Source organism: Manacus vitellinus, unplaced genomic scaffold (genome assembly GCF_001715985.3).
Source record: "Manacus vitellinus isolate BGI_N305 unplaced genomic scaffold, ASM171598v3 scaffold_3_pilon, whole genome shotgun sequence".
Lineage (NCBI taxonomy): Eukaryota > Metazoa > Chordata > Aves > Passeriformes > Pipridae > Manacus > Manacus vitellinus.
In genome coordinates, this window is record NW_021940535.1 from 39,348,978 (window position 1) to 39,372,100 (window position 23,123).

The 23,123-nt window shown below is 39.4% G+C and overlaps 1 protein-coding gene across 2 annotated transcripts; it reads left to right on the top strand.

Annotated features, from left to right (window-relative positions):
* Positions 1–1,413: 1,413 nt before the first annotated feature.
* PDSS1 (decaprenyl diphosphate synthase subunit 1) lies at positions 1,414–23,025 on the top strand. 2 transcript variants are annotated; one of them, XM_029961819.1, is made up of 10 exons: positions 1,414–1,538; positions 2,401–2,524; positions 2,891–3,021; positions 9,875–10,016; positions 11,158–11,269; positions 11,357–11,466; positions 18,062–18,142; positions 18,327–18,440; positions 21,750–21,830; positions 22,573–23,025. In XM_029961819.1, the coding sequence occupies exons 1-10, from the start codon at positions 1,474–1,476 to the stop codon at positions 22,711–22,713; spliced, it is 1,101 nt and encodes a 366-aa protein (XP_029817679.1). In that variant the 5' UTR covers positions 1,414–1,473; the 3' UTR covers positions 22,714–23,025. The 2 variants fall into 2 exon arrangements, with proteins under 2 accessions (XP_029817679.1, XP_017930825.1); XM_018075336.1 differs by lacking the exons at positions 1,414–1,538; positions 2,401–2,524; positions 2,891–3,021 and adding an exon at positions 8,251–8,347 and having other exon boundaries at positions 22,573–22,838.
* The last annotated feature ends 98 nt before the right edge of the window (positions 23,026–23,123 follow it).

A 23,123-nucleotide genomic window follows, 5' to 3' on the forward strand; every position in this document is an offset into this window, starting at 1 on the left:
CCGAGCGGGAAGGGCGAAGGCCCGGAGGCCATTCCCTGCCAGGGGGTCCTTGCTAGGGGCAGGAGCGCGCTCGGTGCAAGGTTAAACACTGGCTTAAGGGTTTTCGGGGCAGCGTTGGTTAGTGTGGTGAACCTCGCAGAGCCTTCTCTAGGTGGGAGCAGGGAAAGCGGTTCTCATTAGTGTGAGATTTTGAACGCGTTTGTGTGTGAGTCGTAGTGGGAGCAGTTCTCTCGCTGCGTTCGTTTACAGCTTCTTCACAAGGCCAGACGGCTGTTCTGACCCGCGGTAAAGGGCTCTCGCTGATGTGTCCAGCATCTTGCATGAGCCAGCCATACAGTGTTAAGCAGCGGTGTAAAGGAGGGAGTCTGTGTGTGCCCTCGTCGAAGGCAGATTAGCAAGAGATCAGCTATTTTTTAACAACAGAACACGGTGAGATGTACGAGAGAGCAACTTACAAAGGTCTCAGCCGTAGGGCTGGACACAAATCACAGCAGTGAGCTGCAGAGTGTTAGGGTTTCTGTACTTCCCTTGTGTCCTTGCATGGCCTTTTTTCATAGGCGAGGATGAAAGGGTGTCCTTGAGCCATTACAGTGCTTTTGTTTCGCTCCCTTTGTCCAAGGAGAGACTTAAATCTACAAACAAGGAGACACTGAGGCCTGAGAAGCAGGTTCTCTAGTCCTAGGTCTTCTTGAGTATTCTTTTGCAGGCTTTTCCGGAGACAGTTTGGTGAACACGTGGATTGCAGTGATTTCAGGCTGGCTCAGCCCAGCACGGCCCCTGAGTCAGCCTGCGTTGGAGGACAGGGCTGGGTCGTCCTGGCCCGACTGCCAGGAGCAGAGCAAAAGCTGTACTCCCTTTCTCAGCTGGACATCATGTACTTGGGACTGTGCCTTCCCTCAGGCTCCTGGGCTATGTCTGCAGGCAGAGATCATTGGAGACATTGCTAGGTTTGGAAGTTAGATTCTGGACATCTAGCAGGGAGATAGGCAGGTGTAGATTATCATAAGCAACAAGCTGAATTGAAATTACTTCAGGGAAAAACAAGGACATGTTCTTCTGTTAGTGTACTGGTTTACTGAAATAGCTCTTGCCCTTTTCTCTGTGCCTTGACTAGTGCAGTCCAGATTTATCTGCAAGACAGGGAACACTGGAAAATTACACCTTGCACAAGTGCAAAAGCAAGGTTTCGTTAGAGCAGTTTTGGTAATTTAACTGATAAGGCTCCTGGGTTGGTCCTGCAAGGGGAGAAAGTCCAACACTCCTGAGCGGAAGAGTCAATTTAATGTGTCTGTTGGCACATTCTCTCGTTATCACTCATGTGATATGGAAGGAGATTATGAGACTCCCTTTGATGCAGGGTTGTTAAAATGGAGAAATAGAATAGTGCTGATGAACAGATACATGTTTTTTATAGTGAATGTTTTCTGTCAGTTTAAAGCTCTAATAAATTAACTCTGGTTTTATTTTGTACAGATGTGTCACTTTACCCAAAGAAGTTCAGCTTTGTCATTTCCAAAAATATGTAATGTATTTTGGCGGTAAGTTGGAGAGTCATATTGTTATGTAATGGGTAAAGACACAGTTGTTGGGTGAACTGAGTAGTTATACCTGTGAGCTATAAACTTTGCTCACTCTAATACGTAGTTGGATAATTCTGTGTAGACTGTTGCTGTGGTGCTGAGTCTGAATCCAAGTCCTTTGTCCTTGAGAGTAGCAGGCAAAGCAGGTATGCTGCAAGAGAATATACATGGTTCACTTTGGAAAAGGAAATATAATAGGAAACATAAACTTCAACTCCAGGAAACAAAAAAAGTAAATCAGGCGTACGCTTGATGCATACAGGTAGAGCTTCCCCCCTTTCCTGATGAACATTCATAGCATCATCATGCTACATGGAAGTATTGATTTAATTTATAATGTAGCTGGGTGTGCAGATGAGAAAATTTCAAATCCAGTTCAGGAATATTTTTCCAGGAGTTTACAAGAGAGGGAAGAAATTAACAGAATACTTATATTACGGGAAGATGAAGGCTTTATCTCCAACCATAGGCTATACTACCTGTAGTGTCTTCAAAAGGAGTACATTGAGAGAAATGTAGTTTTATGTGTCTCAGAAGACTTCTGTAATCTGTTAAGGCTGGGGGGAGGGTGTTCCTGTTTGCCAAAGGCGCTTTGCCAGCTCCTAAAAATTTATGATCACCAATATGTAGCTGTGCTGTGCTTACACCTTACTATCTGGCTGAAAAGAATGTATTGATGCTGTCATCTATTTTAGCCCTTTGGTTACATCTTGTGTGAGGAAAGAGGAGGAGGAGGAAATGCTTTCAAATGTTTCCATTTGAGGAATCAGGGAAAGTTTGCTTTTAACAACACTATTGTCTTAAAAACCACTATCACCAGGTTTCATCACACAAGTACATCCCACTTGTGCAGCTGCAGTAAGACAGTTAGTGATGAAAAATACCAAGACCCTTTTCAACTTGGTAGAAAAGACTTGAAGAATCTCTATGAAGATATTAAAAAGGTAAGGGATTTTGGTGACTATTCTGGGATGTTGCAATGATTGTTTTTAATACCAGCCATCAACTTGGATGACACTTATTGAAAGAATATTATTTATGTTTATGAACAAATGTCTGAAGCTTAAACTGAAGGCAAAAGGAGCATTTCTGATATTTTATAGAATCAGAATGCAATTTTTTTTCTCCTGATTTGCAGTGATGAAATACATTTATGTTTCAGATTGCTCATAGTAATTTTAAAAACAACTTCAGCTTACACTGGGTGGAATGAACGCAGGCAATAACCTTTTACACACATATTGTTTTACTTACACTAAACAGATTGACTTCGTGACTTCTATGCTGAAACGTTCTTGTCCTTTATGTAGGAATTACTTGTTTCTGCAGCAGAACTTAAGGAAATGTGTGATTATTACTTTGATGGGAAAGGAAAGGCTTTTCGACCCATGATTGTGGTGCTAATGGCTCGGGCTTGCAACATTCACCATAATAATTCCAAGTGAGTTGGTCACTTTTAGATTTATTAATCATACTTGAAAGTTATAATTCTTGTGTTTCTAAAAAATATGTCTAGTAACTTTATGAAAATAAAACGCTCCTCAGTAAAACCTGAATTTAAGTTCCATCTTGAAGCTATATTTTTGTAGTTACCAGTGCAAAAGGAACTGCTGGATTTATTACATTTTTCCATGTATAAAATTGTGGACTGCACTTGTAACTGGTAATGGATAAATAATGTTGCCAAATTACGATATTTGTAAGGCTTTTAGTCAGTTCTAGCTTCTTGCATAAATGCTTTATTAGAAACTAAATTAACTTCCTTAAAAGTATTTTCATTTGTAACCATTCCTGTTCCTATTAAGCTCTTGTTACAGGTAAGAACTTTGCTGCGAGAACAGACTCTCATAGGCTTTTTCAGTAATTATGCAGAAAAGCCATTAAGCAATTGGTATGATTATATTCAAAGCTGTGAGACGTTCAAAACAGTCAGGAGGGCTTTTTCACCCTCTAGGAGCAAGTTTCTATACTATAATGTAAGATTCTAAGCTTAGAGCTGGTGTAATCCTTACGAACTTGTCTTTTGAAAGCAGTTTTAACTGAGCAGAACATCGTGCTCGCCTATACTCTCTGTCACTCCTTGCTCTGGCTCACAGCAAATGCTTCTCTCCGCACGTTCCTATCAGTTGCTGTGTTTGCATTTTGAGGAAAGACGTTGGCTGGAGTGTTCTCTGCCTTCCAGCTACACTTCCAGTCTTGCCTTGTATAGAATTTCAGATAGCAAATCTTTGGTCCCTTTCCAGAAGTATTTCTAGACTAATTCGTCAGTGTTACAGGGGATTTCTCTGAGCTCTGCTATCAACTTTCCTGTAGTAGTAGTTTAATGCCTTGTTGGACTTGATTACTACCTCAGAGCATGGCATATATTTTGCTGTTTTATGGTACCTCTCCCTGAATACCCCCTCCTATGTGAATATAGTTTCAAAGGAGAAAGCAAAACCTAGTTGGCAGTGTCCTGTCCTATGTGTGCCAATTCCCCTTGTTTTGCAAAACCATTGTCCAGGATTAGTGAACTTTGCTTCAGTTTGATTCTGTTCTCCATTCAGGACTGCTCTATATCATTGTCTTAGAGACAGCAAACGGAATAATGTTGGTTGTGAAACTCCTCAGGGATGTCCTTTGTCACAGCACTGATTGGCTTAATATTTTCGTGAGTGATCTTGACCTGAAAAACAGGAGCATAATGATGGATGGCACTTTCTGATGACAAAACCATTCTTGATGATCAGCCATCCATGCTGAAATGTAAGGAAGCACAATAAACCAAAAATTTCTGCTTGAGCTTGCAGGCTTATGTGTGTCCCATTAGGGCATAACTCCATTGTGGTTTGCAGTCACCTTCTCTATGAAAAATCTTAAAGTTATCCTAGCGTGTGTCAACACTAGTATATCCAGTTCAGCTATGGGAGTGTATAAAACACTTTCTAAAATCACCAGATTCAGTGTCAGATCCCTGTGTTCAGAAGAAGTCCAGCTAGCTTCAGGCATGAACTGCAGAGATAATTAGGGAGAATGAAGACTTGTGGTCTGCAAATATATCAGGAACGGGGTGAAAGAGCTATTAAGACAAAGACTTCTATTGCTAAGAGGATGGAAACTTAGGAGACTTTTAACAGCTGGGGCAGTGAGTTTTTGGAGCATCTTTCTAGTCAGAATAACAGTAAAAAAATAGTTTTATCTCATTCTAGTGTGTAGCATGAGCAGCTTATGAACGAAATTATGCTTGCAATACTGAGAAGGCTGGAACTGATGTCATAGAGCGTGGGAGTTGAAGAGTGAATCAAAGAGAAATAGTGGTAGAAAGACTGAATTTGCCTTTGTGCTCAAAACATATTTGCTGTTTTCTGGCATATGTATATGTGCAAGGACATATTTTTGTCCACGTGTCTCGAAACCATCAAGACCAGTTTTGAGACCTGCCCTATGCCAGTGAGAAAGTGTGATCTCTGAGTTCAAGTGACACGTATGCCTGGGGCAGGTGTTTGCTTTGCAGTAGCCAGCCCTCAGCTTAAGTCCTCTGATTTATACGTGCTTGTGTCATTTGGCAGCTTTTGTACATCTGTTGCAGTTCGGTGTTTTAAAAGCCTCCTTGATAATCTGAATGTTCCTTGTATAAACCAGACTGAGTCACTATCTCTGATATGTTGCTTCTAAAATGAAAGTCTGAGTGGGGAGAACAAATGTTTCACCAGAGAAATATAATGAAATCTCAGGGTATTTACCTTCCTCTTCTTTGCCTCTTGCCAATTTCTCTAAGCCTGTGATTGTAATTAAATATCACATATTTAAATATCACATAATTAATATCACATAATTAAATATCACACTTGGTACAAGTCTTCACTGTACTGCTCTTTGGTTCATGCGTGATGACCGATGTTTTTTGAGAGTTGGCTGGGCCATGCCCAAAGAATGTACGTTCATACTGTGGATACCCACTTCCTGTGAGCTAATGAAGTTTTATGGGCATTTTCTTCTCTTTTGCTTTCAAGCTTCTCAAAGCAGGCTGTGTTACACCTGCTCTGTATATATATATATATATATATATATATATACTTCCAGTTCACGCTGATACTGGTTTCATTATTGTTGTTTCTTAAAGTAGCATTGTTTCCAGGTGACGAATTGTTCTTCCAACTTATTAATGTTTGTAAGGAAAATTGTATATGTAGAGAAGGAAACACTGTGTATTTGTAAGTCTGCTACTCTCTCTGTAGACCCTAGGGGAAAAATACTTGCCTTTCATGCTGCTTCTCACAACACTTTTTTAAGATGTTTTTCCTCTTTCAACTTGTTGTTTCCCTTAAAGTATTTTGTCATTCTTTTCCTCAGTTAATATGATTCTTCTCCCAGACTTGTTTTATTTTGTTGAAGCTTTGGTTCCCACACATGTAGTCAAAGACACTGACTGCAGTATCTGTAGACTTGCAGAGTGAACCAATATCCTGTGCTGTTCATCCCTAGCATTTTTCTTTTTTTTATCCCGCTTCTGGGGTTTGTGTTACTGATGTTGAGCTTCTGCTTCATCTTGCTGCCATTCTGAACTGTCATATAACTTGCTAGACCCAGCATGCTTTTGCCTGCTCTTTCATTCGTTGGGGTTATTTTTTTTTCTTCTTTTGTGCTATACTTGTATAAAAGGAATACTTTGCTTTGTTTGGCTGTTACAATAAAAGGACTCAACTTAGTAAGGTTATAGGTCCTGATCTTAGGAGGCAGTGCAGAGAGACCTCTTTGTCTTCACTGAGTCCCACCAGAGTAACTGAGACTTCTCAAGAGAATGGAGTGGAATGCCCAGATATCTCTGCTTACAGGTTAGGTGACATGATCATTTCTGTTGAGATTTGAGGAAGGTGAAGTAATTAGAATACCCTCAGCAAGTTAACTGTTTTTCTAGAGTGAGGTCACTTTATTGTAGTCATAATAAGGAAAATGACAGTTGTAATAAAGAATTATCTGAACTATTATCAAAAATATAAGTGGCTGAAGCACTCAAATTGTTCTGTGTTGGTATGTTGTTTGTTTTCTCTTGAAGTTCTAAGTGCCAGAAGTCCAAGTCCCTTGGGCAGGGGCTTTTTGCTTATTGATAGCAACTAAGCTATGTGTGAGAGTGAGAATTGTTGTAAATAGTTTAAGCTGAGGTCATACAAACCTCAATTTCACACATCCGCTGGCATTTCTTCACATACCTGTGTGCAGAATTTCACAGAATTACCACTTAGCTTGACAGGAGCTAGTGTTTCTGTTTAGAGTGTATTCTCCAAAGGTGTTTGCAAATAAGAGTTTTTATTTCTATTTCTGCAACCAAAATGAGAGAGACAAAAAAGAAAGGACCAAAGAAGTACAGAGACATCTCAAGAGAGAAAATAGGGGGGGAAAAGGAAAGTAAATTCATGAGAATAGTGTGAGAAACATTTCTATGTAATGACCTGGCTAAATTCGATAGAATAATATTTCCTAAAGATATGAGGACCTGCCAGCAACCTTAGTCCTCTTTCACTCCCCCAGATGGTGGTTGTCAGAAGCCTGTACTCTGCTGGTTTTCAGTTGCTGTGCAAATTGCTCCCATACTAACACATACATTATTTGTGCTTCTCCTAGTTTGTAGTGCCCTCCATGTCACAGACTGTGTTTCTGTAATGGTTGTTTCAGCCACAGGGGCGTAACAGCAGAAATGTACTTGGAGAAATGTGGTTATAACACAGAAATTTTGCAAGTTCTTTTGCAAGTTCTCTTGCAATTTCCTATATTTAAAGTGGCAAAATATTTACTTACTAGCAAACACATTGTAAAGCTCTTTGTTTCAGAGTGTGAATACTGGTTTGCATCATTTTGAGTTCCCCCCTCACTGTTTGTGGGGTTTTTGTCTTTTTTGAAGAGGGATATTTGTAGGGAGAGATGTGCTTGGATTTTTTTTTAACCTATAAGTTGAGCCTTGGTCTTGTTCAGTGTACATGAAACAAGTCCTGTAGTGAAAAACACCTCAAGGTACTGTAAGTCTATAGAACCTTATCACAGAATCAAGCAGGGGAGGTCCTCCTGAAAAACAGAACATGCTCAAGGACTTAAAATTTAATATATTGCATGTGTAAAAAGATAAACTTACAGTTGTACAAAAAAATTGTGTGAGTACGTATCATCTTGGGGTGTCTTTACTTTGAGAATGACCTAAAAATGGCATCTTTCCACTTACTGAGTAAGTGCGGGCCCAGTTATCTATTGACTTGAGCTACTGCCACTTTTTGCTTTTGTCTTGCAGGCAAAGCTGAATGAAAAATGGCAGGGAATGAGAAGGATCCTCTTTCTTGTGTGTTTTCCCCTAAAATAGGCATGCTCTGATTCAGAATTACTCTCACAAGATGCTCATAGGAAACTATTGCAGATTTTTTTTGCCAGCAACGGAAAGAATCTTGGTCGAGACATTATGGAAATAGTAGTTTAAAAAAAGCTTTCAGATTAAATTATCACATTTGATATAACATTCTGGAAACCAGACACACGAACCATTAGCATTCCTGTGCCATTTTTAGTCATTGTCAGAGATGACATGCACTAAAGTGCAGAACTTTTCAAAACCTGCTTTTGAAATATCTGGTTTTGTACTGTCTTCATACTACTGAAAGATTTTGGTGTGTCGGTTGAGTGTTGCCATTTACTGCTGCTTCCCAGCAGGAAGTCCAGTCTGCTGACATTATTAATGAAAAAGGGAATCCCCAAAAGGAGACCAGTGCATGAAAGAGGCTGGAGACCTTTACAGTTTTTTGAAGGTAAGTTTTCTCCTACTTAGTAAGAATAGTTTATTTTGGAAAACTATTTACACTGAACTAGCATTTGACTAAATTATTACTCCACAGTAAAACTTGCCTTCAAACCACCATGAAGGTTTCCAGCTCTTATTTTCTGTTGTGTAAAAGCCACATTTTCAGAGCCTGGGAGCTGTGCATTCATCCTGCTATTGTTCAGGATGTAAAACTCCCACTGACAGCAATGCAGAATTCTGTGTAGAGGTAGGTGTCAGAATGCAGTGTTATGTCAGCACACTGCAAGATGTTCTTCCATTTTGTGATTAATCACTACATTTTAATAGACATAGGCAGTGCAGGAAGGTTTTAAATTCCCTACAGCTGAGCTGGAATTATTGTCTTTTGTTTCAGTTCTTTTTCTGTTCTGCTGGAAAATAGTGTGATTTTCTGTGTTGTCTGTATACTAGAAGTAGGGTATCTATATATCAGAAGTAATTTTTTCTTTTGTTGATTTTTTTGGTTATTGGGGTTTTGTTGGTGTTTTGTGTCCATGTGGACTTGTTACAGCTGTGAGACAAAGCTGGCTGGGACAGCCATTTCTGGGATCCTGCATGTAACCCGTGATGAAAAGAGGTAGAAAAAAAGATGGTACAGAACAAGACAGTGGCAGTTGGATACTGGGGTAGATGGTCCTTGGTGAGAGCTAGGTAGGCTCCTTTATGCTAATTTTGCCAGTCTTGTTCCCTGGATATTTGCTTCTATGTTGTTCCATTACCTTCTTTTCACTTAGTTTAAAAAATAAAGTAGGTGTGAAGTACTGAGAGTTGACTCATCAGTGTTAGATTATCCCAAAGGCTGAATTCCAGTAAGTGTTAGGTAGTTGGTGTTTAGGACAGTAAGTGTTAGGTAGCTGGTGTTTACAGTCCTAAAGTGATTGAGGTATAATTCCAGTTAAGTCCTTAGGCTTTTGAAGAACCTCTGAGGTTTTAAGGTAATCAGATAACATAAAGGATAAGATCCATGAGTTATGTCTTTCAGATGTAGAATACAGGTTTCTGTGCCTTCTGATCTCTCCAGGTTGCTGGTTAGTAGAGTTATCTAGCTTTGGAGTTTGTGATGCTGGTTAATAGGTAGAGCAATACAGAGATAAGGAAAACTTTAAACTCATCTACAAAGGTACCTGGCATTCTTTTCTCTGCTGTTTTCCATCTCCTTGAAACCAAGCGTCCTTGATGCTGTGCTATTTATTGCAATCTGGATTTAGAGGGATTAGAGTCAATAACGAAGGAGTTTTGCAGTACTGTTAATGCAGCAAGGTAGAAATAGGCCTTTAATAAGGATGGAAACATCCTATTGCACTTACTGTATTAATGTGATGTTAACTTCTCTTGTCTTCCCAATTCCAGGTTTGAAAATGGGGTTCAGACCACAGAAAAGCTGCGACAGCTGTTTTCAGAAAAACATTTTTTAGTTTTAGTAGGGATTTCTTTTAGTGTATTGCACGATATGTAACTGATTTAATTGTTTGACAGTTCTTGTTTTTTATTTTAGGGAGGTGCAAGCAAGCCAGCGCTCTGTGGCCATAATTGCTGAGATGATCCACACAGCCAGTCTAGTTCATGATGATGTTATTGATGATGCAAATTCTCGCAGAGGAAAAAGGACACTTAATCAAATCTGGGGAGAGAGGAAGGTGAGTTTGCTAATAAGTGCAAGACTTGCCTTTGAATTTCAGCAAAGCACAAACACCTAGAGTTTTGTAAAGTTACTATCCCTAGGTCTTGGGATATGCTGGAAAAAGTATGAATAGGTGTACACAGTTTGTGGGTGAGACAAATGTGTGTTCCTTTTCTGAACTGTTGAAAACATTAGATAATGAGTGATGGTAGTGTGTAGTGTTGGGCCTGTTCAGCCTCGAGAAGAGATGACTGAGAGGGGACCTCATCACTGTCTATAAGTATCGGAAGGGAGGGTGTCCAGAGGATGGAGCCAGGCTCTGCTCAGTGGTGCCAAGCAATGGGACAAGAGCCACGGGCAGAAACATGCACAGGAAGTTCCACCTGAACATGAGGAAGAACTTCTTTACCGTGCAGTGACTGCACACTGGAACAGGTTGCCCAGAGAGGTTGTGAAGTCTCCCTCGCTGGAGAGATTCAGGAACTGTCTGGACACAGTTCTGTGCCATGTGCTCTAGGATGACCCTGCTTGAGCAGGGAGGTTGAACCAGATGACCGTGTAGTCCCTTCTAGCCTGACCCATTCTGTGATTCTTACTGATTTTACATTCCCTATGCCATTCTCTGCAGTGCTATTGGAACACCTTGAACTTGTACCTCATCCTGAACACTGTATATTAGTCTGATCAGTAGTGAAAACAAAAATGTTTTCAGTCAGCAGGAAATTTTTTTTGAGAGTGGTGTTTCTTCATAGCACATTACAAGGAAGGTCTTAATCAGAAAATGCAAGGAAGGAAATACACTGCTGACGCACCAGAACTTACGGCAATTCAGAGTTCACGTGGTGTAGCAGTCACAACAGAATGGTCAAATAGAGAATTAGTGTTCAAAAAAAACTTCATAGGCAAACACATGTTCAGGTATTGCATACAGGGAGGACAGAGCTTATATAGAAAAATACAAACAACACTATAAGATTCAAAAATTATTCTGACTTCAATATTTGGTGATCTTCTGGTTTTTCTGTTACAATGAGATATTTGTGCTTGATGCAGGAAAGTTACGTGATGTGAGTAGATCTGCCAAATCAAGGAAATTGTATCATCTCTACTAACACTGGAAAAAACTTAAGAGTTTGTTTTGGTTTTTTTATTCTTAGGCTGTTCTAGCTGGTGACTTCATCCTCTCAGCTGCTTCTGTAGCTTTAGCCCGAATTGGAAATACTACTATCGTCTCTGTTCTAACTCAGGTGATTGAAGATCTGGTGCGTGGTAAGGTCTTTTTCTATTTATTCTTCAGATTTGCTTGCCTGAGCAGTAAACCCATAAATAAAACCACCCATCTGTGCATCTTTTTAGGTGAATTCCTCCAGTTGGGTTCCAAGGAAAACGAGAATGAGAGATTTGCTCACTACCTCGAGAAGACTTTTAAGAAGACTGCGAGTCTTATAGCAAACAGTTGTAAAGCAGTATGTACGTCTGTCTCTTCTCAAGTTAACACACCATACTGTGAGCTTCACAGTTAAACTCCCAGTTATTGCTGTTTTCTCTGGAGACCCTCCAAAGCAAACCCTTTAAATGGTATTCAGCCGGAATGTGAACGGGTTTGAGACTGTGAATATTATCACAATTCAGCTATGTAGCCTCCAATATTGTTTTGCACTTTTTCTTTTCTGTTTTTTATTCATACACGGATTTATTGTTATCCTCACTTGACTCAAAATAAGGATCACAGTGGCAGCCTTTAATTTATGAAATTCTCCAAACTTGAGGCAGTAGTTTTCGTCTCAGTTGATCATTCTTGAGCCTATAATTTGATTTTAAGTCATCTTTGGCATCTGTCCCTACTCATTGGTAGTGAGACCTTAAATGATAACAGTGGGAAGAAACAATTAATTGTTTATACTGTAGACCATATTGTGAAAGAACAGAAGCATGTACATGATTTGTCTGTGGGTTTTAATTATCAATTGCTATATCCAATTCTATCTGTAATTCAGTTCTGTTACTTGATTACAAAAAGATCCAACTCAAGATTATGTTCTTATTCAAAAATACATGTTTAGTTTTAGTGCAGAAAATGGAGAAGGTGGGCAGTAATCTTACCCCAAGAGAGTTTTATTTTTTTTAATTAAAGGCAGTAGATTGGTGTATTCTGGTGTATTCCATAGCAAGAGGGAGTTCTAAGAGAATTAGACTAAAAAGCTGTGCTAATGTTAATCATCTTGTTTTGTTCTCAGAGAACTGGTACCTTTGTGCAACAGACAGCAGTGGAAAATTGCTTGTATCAAAAGGATCACACAGAATGAGAGACATGGATTTTATAGGGAGGGAAAATGTCTTTCATTCTAGTTGGGGGAAAGAAATTAAATCTTTTGGATTGTTCATATTAATGGCAGAATGACCCTGGCAAGAATTTTCTTTGCAAGTCTTCTTTTATATCAGTGGGCACCTGGACTTGTAAAGAGCATCACATTATTCTGCTATCCTAGTAAAAACATATACATGTTTTTCTGTTCACTTTGACAGTCTCTCTAAAATAATCTTTGCAGATAGAAGAAATCACCTTCCCACTGAGTGGATTCTCAGTTTGCTAATTTGAGCTTTTTCCTTTTCCTGACTTGCAAGAGTTAAGGCTTTAAGCACTCCTCTCAAGATAGAGGCTGTAATGCTGGGGGGTGGTGTTTGGCTGCTTTTCTTCTAGTGGCTGGTCTGAGTTGTTTCATTGCTGAATTGCTGGAATTTTATGTGCTGTAAGATTTGTGTTATAAAGGAAAGCCGAGTGAGAGGACTGTCTTCATGGCAAAACCATACTTACTGCACAGAGCAGTAATGAGCTGTATATGTATGTCTCCCTCAGTTTCTTTCTGCATGGATTAGGAGAGGTCCATTGATAGCAGTGAAAAGGGAATTTTTTTTGTTTGAGATCTGGAGGGTTTTTGTTGTGTTTGGGTTTTGACACATTTTTGTTCAGATGACTTTGACTACTAAGGAAATGGATGGAATCAGAATGGAGATCTGTTTTCTGTAGTGAAAATTATCCAGATCATCAGTTCTAGCTTGAAATTCAGTTAGGGAATCAAGAGTATTCATATTTTGTTTTTAGGGACAAAGCTAAGGAAAGAGATTATTGGTTTTCAGAACATCAGTTACAACCAGGCTAGTGTGCCATTAAAAGCAGTTCAGTTCCTGTTAATGATATGGAAAAACTGATTTGTTGCTGTGCATAAATAAAATAAAAGTATTAACTGGAAAGAAGATGTCAAACAAGTTCAGATGGCATCTTAGCATTCTACATTCTTAGAGATGGAAGAGTAGAGTATTCCTGGAAAAATGTCTAAGCAAGATTATAGAGTCTGTCAACACCAGTCTAGTTCACTGTATTAGATACCTTCTGCACTGCCAAAGCATTACTGCGTTTAAATCAAAGTCCTTTAAGTTAGCAAAATACTTTTTTTTATAGACAGAATAGTCTGTTCAAGATGTTAGAGCCATCCCAGTCTCCAGTTTATTTCTGCATGGCAGAATGTTACAGAGTTTCAGTCAAAGTAATAAATTGCAAAAGGAAATGGTGGCAGATGGCCCAGACGGTCATTGAAGCCTTAGTTACTGAAAGGCATTTTTCAAAGAAACACGAGAGGTGACTTTGGTTCAAGAATTCAGAAACAATAAAGCTGAAGTGGAATTTCTGTTTAGTCATCAGGCAAGCTGGAGATGGCAAAATAACTTAAGCAGGTTCTCTTTCTTTTTTTACCCTGCTATAATGTGAATTCCTAAGGCCGTTTATATTTTGCACAGCATACTTTCAGAAGAGGGATTAAATCATGCTTGCTTTGAGATAAGTGGAAAGTTGCACTTGACATTCTTGATTTCTGTATTAGGAGAAAGCATGCAGCCTCCTTGTGTGAGGCAAGGCTGTGTGTGGAAGGTCTGCCTTAGGGACCGAAGAAAACAAATAGTCTGCAGCTCTGGATCTACCTGTGAGCTCCTGCTGTAACTAGTTCATCGTTTAGTGTGTGCACAGGGCTCCATCAGAAAACCTACAACAGTGTGGAACTGATGTCTAAGAAAATAAGACCTCTGATCCCCACCAGCAAAATTGGTCCCCCTAGCCCAGTTAAGCACACAGACTGCAATAATGGCCAATGACAGATGTAGGGTAATAGATCAGTAGTATCAGATATTACAGTCAGCCAGTAAATTTCCTTATTATTTAAAATACAGTCAGTCCTTTGGGGATATTTCTTCTTTATAATTTTTGCTATGAAAAAGATTAGAATAAATGTCTCACAGATATCCAGGTAATCTTCATTTCTGTAAAGGTACAATTCTTCATAAACAGGTATTTGGTTAGCATGTTAAAATGTTAGTTACTTGAGAAAAGGTCGAATGCATGAAAATGCAGGTTCAGGACAAGATAGTTGTCTGCAGTGTGTGTGGGTTTCTGCTGGGTAGTCATCTCCCTCTCCCAGGAGGCCCTCACCACCCCCTTGGCAGGAGCAGTTACGAAAAGGGATTTGAAGATCCTGGAGGAAGTAAGGATGTGCCCGCAGCAGGGAGGGACAGGCACACTGTGGGTGCATCGCTGCCAGCATGGCCAGCACATCCAGGGCAGGGACTGCTCTCTGTCCAGCATGTGTGAGACCACAGGGCTGGGCTCCCTCTTCCAGGACAGACATGGACACTGTGGAGTGAGTTCAGTGAAGGGCCACCATGATGGCAGGGACTGGAGCAGATGATATGCCAAGAGCTGGTTTTAGTCTGGAGTAGAGAAGGCAAAGAAGAAGGAAAATTGGAGGGCACAGAGAGGATGGAGAGATGTGCAGTGAAAGGACAAGTTCATGGAAAAATTCAGTCGGCTCTTAGGAAAAATATCTCCATGAGGTTGGTCAAACACTGCAACAGGTCGCCCAGACAGAGTGTGGGATTTTTCATCCTTGGAGTTGCTCAGAAGTCAACTGGGCACAGCCCTGAGAAACCTGATCTAACTGTGAAGTAGAGTGCTTTGAGCAGACGACTGGAGCAAATAACTTTCAGAGCTCCCCTCCAGCCTAAACTATTCTGTGATTCTACTGGAAAGAAGGAACAGCTCTCCTGTCTAGAAGAACAGCAGTGGATGAGCCATGAATGAGAAGGCAGGAACCTGACTGCTTCTAGTGATGGGCACAGAGGAGAAAGTCTCGAAAAGGGGAAGATTTTAGAGCCTTTTCCTTTTCAGAAATCTAGGAGTGCAAGAACAAACATCTCTTGTACTGTTTATACAAGCATATCCTGGCACAGCAGCAGGTTTTCCTCTGTGACCTGCAGGGCACCAGTAGAAATGTGTGAGTGCTTTCAACACCAGCTGCCATATTGTCACATATTAAATATCAGAGCAGGACCTATCTACCCAGAGCTGATTATATATTTTACAGATGTAAAATTCAGTAAAGAGGCAAGATTGATTCACAGTCTCTCATATAACATACTAGAAACAACTTTTTATTGCAAAAAGTGTTTTTGAAATAATACTGAGCAGATTTGACTTGCTTTATTGAATTTAGAGAACATTTCTAAAGAATTTGTTCCACCTGGTATTAGGATTTTTCATCATAATTTAGTGGAGGACAGGTCTGAATTCTTACAAGATTAAATTTGTCATCAACAAGTCATATCTATTAGGGGAGCTACAGAATGTTTTTAAGGGATGAGCTTTATAATTTAAACATGTCATTGCATTGACTTGGTTACCCTGATTTGTATTTGCAAATGCATGCTATTATCCCAGTATGGCTTCAGTTAAACTTCAGCTGGGATTGACAAGCTGCCTGGCTGCATCCTGGTGAGTGTCCAGGTGGGGGCAATAATCTACAAGAGCATTTTGAGAAATTGCATCCTGAAGGAACTCCCTCATAGACATGACCCAGCCATGTTGCAGGTTTATGGTCATGGTTAGAGGGTTGCTCACTTGAGGATGACTGGCAAATCAGTCTCCTGGATTTTGTCTTTTTGTTTGTCTTTCTTTTTGTATATGAACAAGAAATGTTCATAACCTGAACAGGAGCTATGGCAGTCTTCTTTTGCAAAGATGCAAGAGTTAATTGTGCATTGATGAATATTTCTTGTGTTATATTCTGTATCTAAGAGTTGTTTTTTGCATGTACATACACTGGTGGGATTCTTTGTATAGGTGATATCTGTGTCCCTTGAAAACTGTCCACCAACAGGAGTAGCTCTGTTCTTTCTGACTTTTCAAATTAAATGAGGAAGCTCCTCCTTTACACGGCACTTCCTCTCCGCCTCTGCCAACTAGTGCCTGTTCTGATCCTTTGCCATTCATTCACCAGGATTTTGTTCTACTGAAATCCATATTTTATTCCTCCACATGAGATGAAATGTGGTGGTAGGTAAAGATTTTATTGAAACAGGGTAGATGCAGTCCCCCTGCCTTGTGGATATTATGTGATTTATATTCCAGAAGCAACCAGAAGTTTGCTAGGCATGGTACAGCAGTATATGTTAGATCTCTGGGGCAAATACCACTGTTTAAGAGACAAGTACCAAAAGGAGGATAAAAGGGCAAAATACTCTAGTTTGATAGTCTCTAGCAACATCTATTTAAATATCTCATATTTGCAGTTCACTCTGTCTAATAGCCTTCAGGATTTTGTATGATTATTAGACATAAGTAGTACTGTTTTCCTGCTATACTGTCCTCCTCTTTTAAATAAAATTGGGAAATGTGAGATGCTGTTAATGCCTTAGGCATCCAGATTCCTCTGGGTTTTAGTTATTATCCATGGATGCAGGTTATGAGTGGGAGGTGTTCTGATGCTCAGTTATGAAGTGCACTGATGCATGAAATAATCTCTGATCTTGTGCCATCACATTTATTAGAATATAATGTTGTTTCTTATTTCTCTCTTCATGTTCACCTTCTAAGCTACTACTAGACTTCCTTCTAATTTGGGGTGGGGTTGGGGGTTTTTTTATGATTTTTTTTTTTACATAGTCTTAAAGAGGAATTTATATATAAATATATTTGGGGTTTTTTAATATATATATTTATATTGTGTGGCTTTCCCAGCATATATTTTTAGTCTTACGTTAAGTAAAATGTATTTTCACTCCTTTCATTAGTCACAGCAGATTTGGAATGCCTGCAATAAACCAGGATGGATTTTTGCCCCCTGTTCCTAATTGCTTTACTGAAGGATGAAACAAATCTGAGTATTTAAATATAACCAACTTGATTTTGTGAAGGGTATACTCAGTGCTTAAATGCAAAAGCATAAGTGCCTGTACTTTGAGGCAAGATATTAATTCTCAAACCTTAATTTATGTCCCGTATTTTAGTTTTGTGGAATTTATTCAGTTTATTTCTGTCTCTCAGATAGTTGATTTCTTTATCTGTACTCAATTAAAATGTTTTGTTTGTCTCAGTTTAGTGATACTTTTGCCAGCTTGGTATGCTGTCTTTTCTTTCCACTAATTATTCCTCAGTACCTTTGCCTGCAAACTAATTAACTCATCTTCCTGAGCAAGTCAGTTACAGTTAACATCACCTTGAAAATAATCTTCCTTATCTCAACTGCCCCTGTACTAGGTTCAACATGTCCAGCTTTGTGATCTTTTATGAGACATGTAATGTCCATTTATCTGTTGTCTGACCTCCAATTGTCCCCTAGCTGATTTATGTATGTAATAAATTTAATTTCCCTGTCACTGGACTGTGTACAACCACTAGCCTGCATGTGCAGTGCATCCACATCTCCTCTCTTTATCCCTGCATTATAATTTTTAAGTATAATAAATATTTAATAAAGCTAATCTCTTTCCAGACCAGACTTGAATATAGTTTTAATATCACACTGCTTTTCAGCCTTGTTTTCTAGTAAGCTTGGTTCACTGTGTGTCTCCATGAACAGAGATAAGCAAGAATGTGCCCCTGAGTCAGCTTTTTTTTTTTTTTTGCCTTTCCCAGATCCCTCCTCCCTGTGCTGGCTATGTCACACCTATGGTGAGGGACTAAAAGTGCATGCTAACTAAAGCTTTCTATTTACTTGGGTTTTTTTGTCTTTTCAGGTTTCAATACTAGGCTGCCCTGATCCCAAAGTTCATGAGATTGCATATCAGTATGGAAAAAATGTTGGCATAGCTTTTCAGGTAGTGCTTTTATTGAACTAAAAGGAATGTAAAGTCTAAAATTCTCCAAACTGCTTTAGAAATCAAAGTGGGCTGTCTTAATCCTTTCTGCAAATCTTCTCTTTAACAAGTATTATTCTGTATTTAGTTCTCATTTTTAAAAAGAAAGTTTCTAAATTATCTGCATATTTATTTTTTTTCCCAGCTAATAGATGACGTGCTGGATTTTACATCATGTGCCGACCGTCTGGGGAAACCAACAGCAGCAGATCTCAAGCTTGGATTGGCCACAGGCCCCGTCTTGTTTGCTTGTCGACAGGTAAGTCAACAGGTATCTGCTTCCTCAAAACAGAAAGTGTAAACTGCTCCTCACAGCACACACCCAGGTCCAGCTCAAACACATCAAGGCTACAGCATCCGCATTAAGCGGGGCCTGGGCCCGTGTGAAAAATCTGTGCATTCAGGATCAGATGGATTCTGTGTGCACACATGTTCTGACAGACTGAGAATCACCTTCCTGCACAGCTCCTCTTTCTATTAGGCCCTTGCAGGTACTCACAGAGTATCTGCATGTTTTATTTAGGTTATTCCTAAGTAGCTTCTTGCTCATGTTCTCTCCTGAGACATCTTGTTCTTCCCAGGCTTGACTGTGTATGTAGGCTTTTTTGCCGGGTTCTGGGCTTTGTATCCATCCTGGGGCCAAGAACTGAAATCCCTGCCTAGCTTTTAGGTGGGTACCTCTATTTACTGGATTTGATATCTTCATCTCTTTGTCTTCAAGTATTATCCAGTTACAAATGTGGGAAGCTTTCCCTTCTGAAGGCTGGATAAGAGAAGGAGTGTCATAAATAAAACAAGTTTAAAATGGGTCAAGATTTTTAGTGCCTTAAAAATTATTTGGAGTTCAAGGAAAACAGGAGTGCAAGCAGCACCAAAAGAAACATTAAAATTGGTGCTAATCCATAAATGGGGAAGAAACTGGTTTAATGTGCTTTGCTCAAGTTTCTGGTTCACCAGAGGAAAGAAGATTTGAAACTTAAAAAGTGGTCCCTTCTACCAAACTTCACAGCATCATACAAAAACTGGCACATCTAATTCCAGCAGAGCTCTAGTCTATGATCTCTCAGTGGAACAGCTGAGAGCTTGACATGGGAAAAGTTTTAAATCATTTAAAAAAAAAACACAAACCCTCAACAACTTTGACATTTACTTCCCCCTCTTTCTTAAAAGAGCCTGGAGTGGGGCGAGGTGGAACATAAGAACCTGTTTGCTTCCTTATACCTAGGGCATTTACAAAGATCCATAACTCAGAAAAGACAGGAAAGCACAGAGTATGGGCCAGTTAACAATGCAGACGAATGCACACTGAGAACAATTTTCTCCATATTCTCAGTCCCTCCCCACGTAATCATCTGGGGGTTTCACAAGCATGTTCTTGAATCATTATTTCAGAACTGTTAGTCATCAGCAACTGGAGTCATCTAAAGAACAGTGAGAGACTCAAGCAGAGAAAGAGGATGCAATTGTGAATCAGTTTGGTTTTGTGTGTGCTAAAGTTACAGAGAGAAACAACATACTGCAAATACTCTTGATTTTGGCAGAGAATGGGTGACACTGATTGTCTTGTGGGTGTTGAATATTCCAATTTTTTAATTTAAAACTATTATTAATTTGTTTGGGTTTTCTGTCTCTGACTTTCAAATTCACCTATCTTTTAATTAGCTTTATAAGATAAATTAGTTCATAATATAAAAATAGAAGAAAAGAAAATCTGTCAGTTCTGTTTTAAAATCTTGCTCTTTGTAGGTCAATTTTAAATGTTTTTTCTCATATTTTTGATAGATGGGAAGCATATATTTTTGCATTGAAAGATAACTCGACCATCTTACAAAGTTTTCCACATTAACTTAATTTTCTCTGCTGAAAATTTTTTGCTGTTTTCAAGAAACTGGAAGAACAGCACTACAGACTTAACAGATATATAAACAAGGCATAAGTGCTAAAAAAACGTGGAGCTTTAACAGACACTTGTCTTTGCTGCTTCTGAAAGATGTTTCATCTATTTGTATCTGGAAATAAAAATTCCTGAGCCAGGACTTGAAGACAGTCCAAAATGTAATTGTTAATTATAGGCTGTCTTTTCTCTTCAAATTAATATTACTACTATCCTGCAGACCCCTTCATATAGCTGGTTATCCCCGAGTTGTCTTCTGAAAAACATTCTTTAGTTTTTAACATGCTCTGGATCTTTAGTGACAGCTGCCTTTTCTTCTCATTCTCTCCCCTCCCTCTGAAATACATCTTTGTGCATTAGAGTATTAAGGAGAGGCCTTTACAGAAAATAAAAATGTTTAGCTTGATGTGATACCTATTTATTCAGTATTTAAAGTTAGTTCACTCGGTTAAAAAAACCCCACCCCATTTATTTCTTAATGAAATACACTAGTATATGCTAATTCTAAAGCCCTTCTTAAACTAGTACAGCTGAAGAATGAGGGTTTATTTTTATTATAAGCATTCCTGTCCAGTGCTTATACACTGTCTGCTAAATCTGCAGAGTGGCTAATAACAGCTTTGCCTTATAGGTTTGGGGATTTTCTTATCCTTTAGTGCTTAAATATAAAAAGTGATCCTGTATACATGTATGAGTCACCAATAAACTTCTAAATGCATCTCCAAGAAGACTTCATATGAGTAGTAAGGAAATGTAACAACATTTAGGGATGCTGCGTTTCTACCCGAACAAGGTTGTGGAGCTGCAGCTTCAGGACCAAAGGTGTGCTGGGAAAGTGGATTGTTGTTTACAAGTGTACGGCAATAAAATCATCTTTCTTTGACTCTAATCCTTTCAAACAAGATGAACCAAGACCTCTTTCCTTTAAAAAGAATTTTTCTGCAGAGTAGGTGCCTTGAATTGTGACCTTAGTTTTAGTAAGCACCAGGTTTTTCTGTTTCTAGGCTATCTGAAGAAAGAGCCTGCGTTTTTAGATAAGTAACGCGATTTTCTCACACAACTGACTTGAGTTACCTACTTGATTTGTAGGGAATTGAGCATGGACTGCTAACTACAAATGCTGTGTGACTGAAAACAAAATACCTTATAGTTGCCATTTCTTTCTTATTAAAAAAAAAATCAGTCCTGAGCTTTCCACAGGGCAGAGCCTGTGTATATAAAATACCAACACAACAGAAACTATAAGTGGATATAACAGCTAAACAACAAACCTCTTTTGTTCACTGTTGTACATGGGGGGGGAAGAGGTGCTTAGTGTGCCAACACTAAGCATCATTTGTGATAAAAAAATACCTGAAGCAGATTATACTCCAGGGAGTAGCCACATCAGAAATTACCACAGTAGATTATCTGCTCAACATGATGAAATGGCAGATGCTACCTTTTGCTACCAACTGGCTACAGCCAGCAGAGCCAGACAGTTTAAGTTTAAATGCTTGGGCTGTGCTGTACTACAGTCCTGTGCAGACTGCAAGTATGAATCTAAAGCTATACCCGTAATAACAAGAGTGGCAGGGGAAGAGGTCTGTACTTTGGTGTCGTTTTGACCTTAGCATGGCAGGCAGCTACATGGAAAACAAAAGCAGTACAAAAACCTTCTCCCTTTGTGCTTAGTTTCCAGAAATGAATGCTATGATAATGAGGAGATTCAGTAGGCCAGGAGATGTTGAACGTGCTTGGAAATATGTGTTGCAGGTAAGACTGATACCAAATATTTCTGCTTTCCCTACTGAAGTTGGTCTGAAATTCATTGTCTCCGAAGTAAAATAGCAGGGGTGTGTTGTCATATATCTGCTAAGTAGCATGCAATGTACAGTGCCAAGTTAGAACTCTTCAGCTGTCTTACTGGCACAGTGTTTTAGAAGAAATGATAGGTACTGAAGAGCTTTTTTTTCTTTTTTTCCCTCCCATAGCATAAAATCCACATAATAAAAGTAAAAAGCTCATGCATGAACTCAGTTCCTTCAGCTGAGGAGTAGCTGTATCCAACAACTGGTGTAAGTGGCACATCATTACCAGTCAGTCTTGTAACTGCAGTGCACACCCCATGAGTTTTAATTGATGCTAGTCTGAAAAGACTGAATAATGGTCTGTGCAAAATTAATACCTATTTTTCCAGAATAGCACATTTTTTTGCACATCCCTACTTAGGGCAGGAGGGGAGGGGTTAAACCATTAGTTTCTAATATATTATTAATACCAGTGCTGTTTTTTAAGTATACTTAAATTTAGCATGGATGTTTTAGTATTTTGACCCTTTGGGGAAGGTATGTAGGATTCCATGAATACAGAACGAATCCTCTTCCTTTCCCCTGCACAACATAATTAAGCGTTCAGGGTACTGACTGACCTTACAACCCCTGTACAGTGGGAGAGACAAAAGGCAGGAGAGAGGCTGATCACTTACCCATTTCCTCTCACTGTCTTTCCCCCTCAGAGTGATGGTGTGCAGCAGACAACCTACCTCGCCCAGCGCTACTGCCACGCGGCCACGCGAGAGATCCGCAAACTGCGGCCGTCCCCCGAGAGGGAAGCCCTCGTCCACCTGACAGAAATGGTTCTCATGCGAGACAAGTGAGACAACTCCTTCCACTCATCCTGGCAGCTACTTACCAGACTGTGCCTACATTTATTTCAAAAGTTATTTGCTTCCAACACAGGCTACCAAAAATTATTTTTTTAAAAAAACCTTTTTTTTTTTTTTTTTTTTAAAAAACAAAGGTTTAAAGTGTTTTACTGCAGGAAGCAATGCAATTCGGAGCAAATCAAACTGTGCTGTACAATTGTTTTAGTGGGGGGCTGTTGATTGTGGGGGATGGGGAAGATGTTTACATGTCGATGCACAAAGGCCACAATGAGAATAAATATAAATCAGTGTATAAGAACTGAAGTTGTTCCAAATTTCACTTGTTTACACTAATAAACAGAGCATGCATGCACAGGGGCTGGTAAACTCCTGTGAAGAGAGATGGTTTGAATGCTTCCCTG

Coding starts and splice junctions, on each gene's coding strand:
- PDSS1 (XM_029961819.1), top strand. CDS start 1,474: ATGTGTCACTTTACCCAAAGAAGTTCAGCTTTGTCATTTCCAAAAATA. Junction 10,017..11,157: donor AAATCTGGGGAGAGAGGAAG/GTGAGTTTGCTA, acceptor TTTTATTCTTAG/GCTGTTCTAGCTGGTGACTT. Junction 11,467..18,061: donor TAGCAAACAGTTGTAAAGCA/GTATGTACGTCT, acceptor TTGTCTTTTCAG/GTTTCAATACTAGGCTGCCC.